At 27.4% G+C, this 10,929-nt stretch overlaps 1 protein-coding gene across 1 annotated transcript; it reads left to right on the top strand.

The window, feature by feature from the left end:
- The first annotated feature begins 6,257 nt into the window (after positions 1–6,257).
- Positions 6,258–10,561, top strand: LOC111038091. The gene is made up of 8 exons (XM_022321028.1): positions 6,258–6,306; positions 6,399–6,480; positions 6,558–6,684; positions 6,760–6,906; positions 7,742–7,969; positions 8,765–9,032; positions 10,103–10,250; positions 10,323–10,561. The coding sequence occupies exons 2-8, from the start codon at positions 6,422–6,424 to the stop codon at positions 10,378–10,380; spliced, it is 1,035 nt and encodes a 344-aa protein (XP_022176720.1). The 5' UTR covers positions 6,258–6,306; positions 6,399–6,421; the 3' UTR covers positions 10,381–10,561.
- Positions 10,562–10,929: the final 368 nt, after the last annotated feature.

Here is a 10,929-nt window from a genome sequence, read left to right as displayed (position 1 = left end):
CCCCCTTAAATATATTTCTAGCTGCGACCTTGATTTTCATATTTTATCATATTTATACTCGCCCCCCCCCTAAATATTTTTCTGGCTACGGTCTTGGGTGTGTACAATAAGCAATGTTGCGGTGGAAGCAGAGTTATGACACAACTATAGAATATTAGAATTAATAGAATTACAATATACCTACAATAGCGTGAAGCATGTTATTAATGTTATTACTATATACTGAAAAAATGTGTAGAATGTTATTTAGGAGGGGGCTCCTATATATGTTAATATTTGTAGTTCACTTCAATCAATGCTCGAAATGTAAAATTTGTTAAACTAGAATACATAATTTTTTTTAAATACTTTTTATTTATAATTAAATAGTTATATTAATTATAGTATGTTTGTTTAAAATGTATTTGTGAATAATAATGATAAACATCTTTCTTTCGTGACTCAGATCTGCTTGACGGTACATTTCGAGCCCTCTCTTCATATTTGGATATAAACAACTTAAAGGTTAAAACTTAAAAGTATAATTTCATTAAGTTTGTGTATAGATACAAATCATACATACAATGAAATATTTTCCCCCATTCACTGTTCCGGTGGCTTTCAGTATCTTATACACAAAAAAGCGAATTTACAATATTTTTGATCAATATTTTCAATTAATAATAATACTAATAACATATAATTTAATATTAATTACAACATCCGTATAAATATAATCAAATTATTTTTATTACATTTTATTAGGTATGCAAATGTGTAAAAAATATTTAAAATGAAGAATACATATTATATAAATTAAAAATATTAATTCCATGTCGACGTGTATTATGTATTTATTTATATAATTGAAAATTGTGTAACTATAATAAATTGTAAAATGTATTTGATTTCCAATTGAATGTCTTCTGATAATCAAATAAAAGTGCTTGTAAGAAATATTTGAATACAATTCTAATGTTCAAGCAATATTTTCATTAGTTGTTATAACATTATTATAAGTATACATACAAAGTAGGTAGATACTAGATGTATTACATTATTTTTATATACCACTTTAAAACATTTGTAAGTATAAAATAAATATAAAACATTTATGATCACACTTATTTTACCACATTTTTTTTATGAGCTTTACTTGGTATGACAATTCTTGACCTTCGAGTCACACGAATGAACATTATTTGGTATAATAGAAATTTAAATGTGAATAGTAAATTTCACTGAATTGATAAACATTTTACCAAATATATTTTGATTAGTATTATAAATACCTACAGGCTTAAAATAGGTTAGATATATTTTAAAATATAGCTACCGATTTCAATAATTTTATACCATTATTATTTTAATGAGATTTATCCAGTTAACTTAATACAAGGATAACTAAATTTAATTTATTATTTATAAGTTACTCTAATCAAGGTGACCGAATTGGCTTCCAATCACAGGTAAACACATTATTCTTTAAAAAAAAATAAAATATTAAGTATTTCAGCAATCAAAGAAAAAACTATTATTATTATGTTTATAATAAATAGATAAATATGTACATTAGGTAAGTACAAAGTATTTGTTTGTATTGGTATAATATTATACTTATGACATATGTACTTTTGTTATCATGATTACTCATAGTACAAATGTTGCGGAGGTCATTAGATAATGTTAGCATACCTACCTATTCATAATTGTTGCATTGGTTTTGGCCTGTATTTATTGGCAAGAATCGACAAAAATTGTAAACGAGAGATAAAGCCACACTGTAGATCTAGAATTTGGTAATCAATAAAATGTTTTTTTGAATGGAATTTATTTTTATTCTGTTTGATTGTATTGCAACTCCGTATTAAAATGGCAGTTTCCGTTTGTACGGCCTTCAGTACTTCGATAAATTTAAAAATGTTTGGATGTGAGTCATATAATTTTGCACTGAACTGGTAATGAAAGTATTCACATGCATCAGTTGTATGATCGTAACTAGAAGTTTGACCTGCCCAGAGTTCGGGAGGGAAACACGAATTATTTTCGATATAATTTTCTACCAGACTGTCCAAAAAGCAGACGACTCTAATATCAGATGGTTTTATTTCGGCGAGTTGGTTGCAAAACAATCACCCACCGATTGTGCATCTAGAAATGGTAGACCGAATAATATTGTTAGATAATTACCAATTGACGTGTACTGGGAGTATTCGGTAGAGAGCCCTTGCTGATGGATCATTCTGTACCAGGCTTGTCCTAGACGAACTCTGCAAATCTTAACTGTAGTTCGCGGACAGATTTGATGCACTGCGTTGTGTAAATTTTTCTCAAAGTCTACGTACACGATTTTTATGTTGAATTCGCTGTTGAGAATCACGCAGTTATTTTGAATTGATTTGAATACTTCTTCGTATGAACTTTGGTACTTGTTGGGTAGCAGTGAAAACAACACCGGAATGCGATAATTGGTTTTTAAAACATAGACAGTAAATAACATATAAAAAATATCTTTACCATACTGCAATACTACCATCCACGTATAATGTATCAGACTCACTGAGAAATTTCAAATTACTTTCCGTACAAAATACTATTAATTCTTTTTCTTGATCGTGTAATAACAAAAATTGATCATTATCATTTGTTTTTATATTCATTGACCTTAATGCTGTATGCACTTCTTGTCTGTTGTGTGGCAATTTTGGAATTACAGAATAACAGGAATCAGAGATATTGGTATTAGTATAAACAACATCAGTATACTGTTTAATGGTGTTGGTACTGTCAATCGAATTTTGTAAATAGTAAAGCAATAGAGAACCTTGATATCTATTCTCAACAGTTTTATGTCTTAATGAGTTACTCACATTCGTACTATTCATTATTTGTTCTGGAGCTGTGATATGATTATGTATTAAGTTTGAACTTAAAATATAAGGACTGTTATTGAAATGTTTCACATAGGCTTGACATTCTCTGTTTGCAGTGCCCACATAACTTTCAATACTATGAGGTAACATTTTATCAAAATCAAATTTATATTTATTAATTACAACAATTCGCTTGTTTTTTTCACTCATCATCATTTTACGGAAATAACTAAAACTAACTATGACAAAAAAATAAGTAAATAATCGTTGTTGCGAACATGCGGGCACGGTAGGTACTGATTGACTAAAGAGTATTTATATTTCAGAATTAAAGGAATAAGAATCGGAGTAATTATCAATGCAGCTAATTACTTCGGATTGACCCCCAATAAAACATTTACAAAATTATGAATATTTGGATGTGACATATAAAAATTGTTTTTGAAATGTGAATGAAAGGACTCGACGGCATTTGTGGTTCGAGTTACAGATTCAGAACATAACGCCCGTATATGCAGAGGTAAAATAGCATCGTCACTGACGTCACTAATATAAGTGTCAAGATAAGACACACGGTGGCTTCGATTAAAGTTTTGTATGCACGTAATATTTATATAGGTATGACATATTAGTTTAACAGTGGCCCAATTACCGGATACCATAGTTAAAAATAATTGAAAATATTGGCCCAATCACCGGATCTACCTGTTAAAAATGTAAAAGTGTAGTAGCCCAATTACCGTATACCTTTTTGAAAAAAGGTTAATTGTGGCCCAATTCCCAAATTATAACTATAGAATTATATGTGTATACAATCATTGGAATCATTTATAAATATTATTTTTTTTTTTGAAAGGATTTTTTAAAATTAGACCTCTAAGGGGGTAAAAGGGGTTTTTTATATAGCTATATAATACACTGGCAGCGCCGTAACGGAACAGCTAGTAAATACATATAGAAGAGTGTACGTTTAATGCTTAAATACTTTGTTTAATTGTGTACATAAAAAAAAATATTTTTAGATAAGTTACGTAAAATAGAAAAAAAATTTTTCTAGTACCTAAGTAGGAAGTAGCTATACATTTTTTTTGCCTTACGAAAAAAAATGTCTTGTGTCCATGAAAAAAATTTTCCCCGCAAAACATCTTACCAGCGAGGTCATTTCCTTAATATTTTGTACCCATGTCACGAAACACTAATGGACCATTTTCTAATAGAAAATGCGTCTACGTCTATCGACAGGATGAGCCTTAACCAATAAAACTGATAAACATAAAAAAAAAAATGTCCCTACGAGTACAAAACTCCCAGCATCCCGTCTGCCCAGTCTGGCCTTGACTTCGCTATACTTTATAATAATACCTAACATTATTACATCACATTTAAAAAAATAAATCTAAACCAACTATTTAAAGATTACTTAAAAAACATATTAAAATAATTATGCATACTTGGAAAATATTTGGTTATGAAATCGCGAATTGTCAATTAAAACTGTAATCAAATTAATTATATTCATTTTTAACTACAATATAAAAAGAGTAAGCTATAAAATGTTTTAAAATAAAGCTTAAATATGTATGTACTGCCATCTTAAATTATTTTAATAATTTTTATATAATATATAATATTTGTTAACTTATCATTTACTATAACAAAAGTTTTATTTTCAGTTGTAAATATTTGGTTTCGTTGTAACAGATTGTGTATCTCTTCAGAATTTGTTGGTATTTTGGTAAAAGAATTCTTTGAGCATTGTACATATTTTTAAGTACTAGGTTAATATCTGATGCAGTAGAAATAATGCATACTCAATGAATACACTTAGCTTAGTACAAATAAGTTTTGATGGTATTGATATGTTTTCTAGCTTTCGTTTAAGTCCGTTGCTTAATTTTTGTTGTTTAGGTGTGCAAGTTCATTTGAATAGTGATTATGTGATGTTGGTTCAGATATTGTGACGACCAGAATTGGGTGAACAGTTCAATATGTGTATATATCGTTAAATTATTATTTATGTGCTTGTAGTGTTTCTTGTCCTGTGGGTTCAAGTCCACCGATCGAACTCCACACCTGCCGGTTCGACTAGAGCACACACGCTTCCCTCTGTCCTCTCCAGGGTCCGGCACACTCGACCGATACCATGTATAAGGATATCGCTGATTAATTTAAATAATGTCCATAATGCTCTCTCTATCTATCTTACTCCCACTGTCTCCGTCACCCGTCGTCTTTACGTGCGTTTGCGACTGACTAAGTCGGCGGTCAAGAGACTTCTATTTAATAAGCCGTGAATACTTCAGAATGGAGGACCGAGAAGTAGAGCCTCGAACACATGGCATTTCGGCTCTTAAGTCGCGACTGGGAATTAGGACATTAGGTAGAAATGTCATAATATCATGTTTAGTAAATTATCGATCTTATATAAAAACTTTTGTAATTTTTATTTGTGCACTTAAAAAGTTAAAACCGTTGTACTTTATTTTCCATCGTTGAACCACGATTTTTTTACAACGATTTATTTATTATATTTTAGTTTTAAAAAATAATAATCACAGAGACTTCAAACTTTCGTTATTACATTTTTATTTTTAAAAATTACACAATCAAATGTTGATTTATTTTAAGCTATACTCTTAATAGGTATATAATTTATATATATAAGAATCTAACTTGATTTTGGAGACGAAGGAAACCGGTTTTGAACCCTCATTATAATAATAATAATAATTAACTAATTACCAATTATTTTCATATATTCACCTATAACGATGTCTGTTTCTTTTTTTTTATTTCTTTTTTTTATTTTATAAACGTTGTATTATTTGTATAGCCCAAAAAATAGTCTTATGTTATTAAATTAAATTATAAAAAAATAATTTCTTGAGGAAGAATAAATTATAATATATAATAGGTATATCACGAACCTATTCAATTCGTAATAGGGTTCCTAGTACCTATCACTATAGAAAAACTTAATTGATTTCTTTCAACAAAGTTATATTTCAAATTATATTTAATACATTGATCTAGTTAGTAGCCTACTAGTTTCTTTGAAAAAATGTTCAGATAAATACTTGTTTGAAATAATAATTTTTCCATTAACCACTTTTTCCACAAAAGTTTGGAACATAATAATATGTTTTCCGGAACAACAAAATAGAAATTGTCCCTTTACAATCACATAATACAATTTGTACATCATGTATGTTATTATTTATTTATTTATTTCAAGTATTTATGTAGTATTCTAGTTTACATTAATATTTAATATCTTGAATTAGAAGTTGGTACCACTGTTTATAGACCGTAAAAGAGAGTATACGCACAGAATAACACTGTCTGTCATATCATATTTTTTTTGTTTATTAAACAATTGTGATGATAAGAAAACAAATTTGACAGAACTACAGCTATAGAGTACAGACTAATAAGACTCATTGTTTCGTCTCTAGTAAGTATTAATTAGTACCAACAAAATAGTTAACTACTTGTTGTTTCTTTAATAATTATAATTTTTTGCATTTGTATATGTGCTAACCGTAGCAACAGCTAGTGACCATAACAAAATGGATTTTGAAAGCAAGTTTCTGGTGGAATATGCAATTTTGAAATTGGATGAGCTTACGTAAATATACATCGGTGTATTGTTTGCAACCATAATAAATCATTGTGAGTCTAACTTAACCTTTTTGTTTTGTGTAGCTCGCTGAACAATAACCGTAAATCAGTCGATAAAAAAATCACTGAGAAGGTGGTCACCGAGGATGAGTTGGTGTCGCAGTTTAAAGAAGAGTTGTGTTTGCTTCATACTTGTAAACTTAAAATCCATGTAATTTTTATTTTTACAACCATAATTATGTTTTGAATATTATGTACGATGTTAACATTTTTATTATTTCAATAGGACTTGATGGAATCTCTTGATGTTATCGAAACTCATATACTCGACCTTTTGTGCAATCGCATTATAAATTTGTGTCGCCATATGCATGAACTGTTTTCCATTCCAAAAGAGGTGTTATCTGTTTGTATCAATGCTTGTCGAGATAATGTAAGTGAACATTTTCAAGTGCTTTTAATTTTATATAAATTTCAATTAATTTTTTTATTCTAATCATGAGTTTCTATAATTGGTTTATTAAACTCTAATAGCTAATATAACAAATTTGAATCAAAGTATCTAGTTATTTACTTAAAATAATTAACTATTGCATACAAAAATAATAAATATTTTGTTAAATTATCTTATGTATATTTTAATACACACAGCTGAATACTATACCTAACCTATATTGTTACTTTAAGTGATAATTTGAGTAAAATGCTTGTAGTGTCTTGATTAAAGAATTATTAAAAATTATAACCTACTACTATAAAATAGAAAAATCATGTACCAGTGTATGACATTTATCACAATGCTAAAATTTACCTAGACAATAAAAATAAATAGAATTACTTTTTATTACCTAATATAGATTTTTGACCTAATTTGAAGTTGCTTTTAATACTGTTTCAGTATTAATTGATATTATGAAATATTATAATGGTAGATAATTATAATAGAACGTTTTTAAATATTTTAAATTTCAAATATTCTACTTGTGGTAATTTATATAGGTGTTTTAAAAATAATTTTGGTTTTGATATATTTTTAAGACATTAATTTATTTATTAAATACTGTATTACTGTGATACAAAAGATTGTTTCTTTAAATTCTGTTAAAATATTTCAATAAGTACATTATTTTCTAATGATAATAAAAGAATCCATTATTTATTTAACATTGAACAAGTTTCACAAAGTGTTTTTATTATTATTAAATAGGTATATGTAGTAATAATAATTATAATAACCAATAAGTTATATCAGTTAATTATATTTTTAGGTAATTTATATAAAGGCAGAGCTACTAAATTTTTTGGTGAAAGCTGTTATGCGTATTGGAGATAATGAACATACTATTTGGATACAATTATTAGAGCTTTATTTGGAAATAGGCGACGGACCTGAGGTGGTTAATGTTTTTCAAGAAGGTGTTCGTTCATTGAAGGCGAATTCACTACCTTTATTTAAGACGTTGATTAAACATTGGAGAAATAAACGTCCAGATATGGTATGTTATATTCATAATATAATTTAAGTTATAACTGATAGTGGTTCAACTCCTGGTGTTTAATTGTTTAATTGTTTTATAATTTATTGTTTAAACAATGTCTACTGAACGTTTGAATTGTATATATTTATTTAAAATTTTCTTTTTGGGTTTTATTATGTTGTAAAACAATTTTCTACTTATTACAGTAGAACCTCATTAATCCAGACGAACAGGGGTTCTAGGTTGTTCAAGTTAATGAAAGTCCAGATTAAACAACATAACAAAGAATCGTAAATTATAAATTTAAAATAAATTGTATTGGATATTTTACTTTACTTACAATACTTCAGTCTATCAAATACATATATCTAACAATATTAAACCTAAAAAATAATACATAGTTGAATAATTGAACTCGTTTTCATGTTTATTTTGATCTATATCATGAACTAGCGTGATAACGGCTGTCCGGGTTAATGGGGTTTTACTGAATTATTATTTTATTAATTATTGTTATCTAATGAACAATACACTTATGCCAGTTTGCATGAAAAATTTATAAATTTAATACTTCAATACTATTTAATGGACCAATCATAGGAAACTATACATGGTTAAGAGACTATCATCATATTATTGATTCCTTAAATTTTAAATGTTTAGCTATTGTTCATGCAACTCAGCTCTAGTCAGATAATAATCATTAAATGAATACTTTATTTGAAGTGAAATATATAAATAAATTAAAAAAACTATAAAATATAAATGCAATATTATATTGTGTAATTATTATATCAGTTAATATTTTTATAGATTTTAAGTACACTTACAAAATACTCAAGTTTACCATACGAAAATGTTTCTTCGAAAATAAGACCTAAATGTTTAAAATGGTGTTTGAAGATTGATGGCATAGATAGTACTCGAAAATTATTCAATGAGCTAAAAGACTTACAGCCACCATGTTGTAAATTGTATTTAAAAATGATAAACATTGAAAGTGAGAGGCCGGATTTTGAATTAGATACTGTAAGAAAAATGTTTGATGATGCATGCACTTTGTTTGGCAGAAATAACATTGGTAAGGATTAAAAATCTTTTTTTCAATTAAAATTTATCAAATTGTGTACTTTGGGGTTCCTCAAAGAAATAAAAATACAAAATTACAAATCATACAAGTAGTCTAATCAAAAATCAACATTCATAACTAGAGTTAGGATGTTTATTACCGTAATAACTCTTGCCCTTATAACTCAAATATGATTATCTAATGGATTAAAAAAAATTTATTTTTCATTTATTCATTCGATATAAACTATACATTTTTATTCGGTTATTAATAAAAACCTACACGTTTCATGTTTGTTAGTTATGCCACAAGGTAGGTAATAGCGACTTTATCAGCCTTGCAGCCATGCTCCTCCCAGACCGTAAGTTATATAGAAAAAACTACTCTATTCAGAAAAAAATGATAAAATAAGCATTATAATATCATTATAATTATCTCGATTTCATACTTTTGACAATCAAACACAGCCCTAAGTATTTGACATGGGAATAATTTAATGAATGTAGGAACATTTATGATATGTTTGTGTTGCAAATGTTTTTGGTAGCTAACCTACCTGTAGTTACTAATCTAGTTAACATTTTGGGAAAAACTATCTATAAACATAAAAAATGTTGTTAAATTAATAGTGCGTTTATAGTCAAATGTAAAACAATGCAAAATAAAATGTAATATGGCTACTTCCATGTCATACTCAACATTTTTAATAAATGAAAAAAATATGTTAACACATTTCTAACTAAAATTATAGCCCAAACTACTCTACTCTCAATTCAGAAACCATCTTCAAAATCATAGCAACCCTCGGGTTAAAAAGAAACTATAGAAATCTAACTACTATGTCAATGGCCCTGTAAATGAACCTTATATTTTTTAATTAATTCAACACATATTAATATATTATAGCCTCTTATTAACCTTATTCCAAACTACCGTCACTGGATGGTTTTTCTTCAGTGCCAACAAGCCCTGTAATGAATATAATCCTCTATGCTTATTATGTTACACATGTATATGTTGCATAATTTTCTACATTAAAAAAATCCTTGAAGCTGATATACATCATAATATTATATTTTTAGGAGTTTGGATTGATTATTGTCGTTTTGAATTTACTAAAGGCTCCATGGTTCATAAAAGAAAAATTTGTAATAAAGCAGTATTTACATTGGAATATGATTTAAAGGATACTTTTGTGGATGAGTATTATGCTATGCAACGTGAAATTAGGTTAGTATTATAAATATTACATGTTATTTTACAACCATTGAACTTTTATTCTTTTTTAATTTTAATTTTTAGGATGCAACGTTTATTAAGGCATGATTTTATAATCATTGATGGAGATGCAGATACATAATATTATGTATATATATATATAAAAAAAAATATTTTTTCTAAAATAATTTTTTTGTCATTTTTCATTCCTCCATACCGTATTTATTATTGCTAAATTAATACTTACTGTAAATGGCTTATTTAATAATTTGTATACATTTGAGTAGAATTTAGTTATTTTTCTGAAGAAAGTTAATGATATCGAATTTCTATTGACATATGTATTATAATTTAATAATTGTAACTCATTTTAACATTTTATTTGATTTATTTTTATTTAATACATAATTGTCATTTTTACAATTTTATAATTAACAATATATTTTTAATGAACCCTAATGTTAAATTTATGTTCCTAATAGTCAGTGTCTACATAACCCTCGGCAATAGTATCTATATCTAAATTGCATTTGTTGTCTTTTTTGTTGAATGTGTCTAAACAGGCATAACATATGCCAACATCTTTCCAACACTGTTCGCAGTATATGTAAACGCACCCAATGGTGTTGTAATCATACTCTTTGCGGTAATCGTTTCTGGCTGGTCACAAATCAGACATTTTGGACGACCA

This window comes from Myzus persicae, unplaced genomic scaffold (assembly GCF_001856785.1).
Source record: "Myzus persicae strain clone G006 unplaced genomic scaffold, MPER_G0061.0, whole genome shotgun sequence".
In the NCBI taxonomy this organism is placed as follows: domain Eukaryota; kingdom Metazoa; phylum Arthropoda; class Insecta; order Hemiptera; family Aphididae; genus Myzus; species Myzus persicae.
This window is presented reverse-complemented; position numbering and strand designations above follow the sequence as displayed.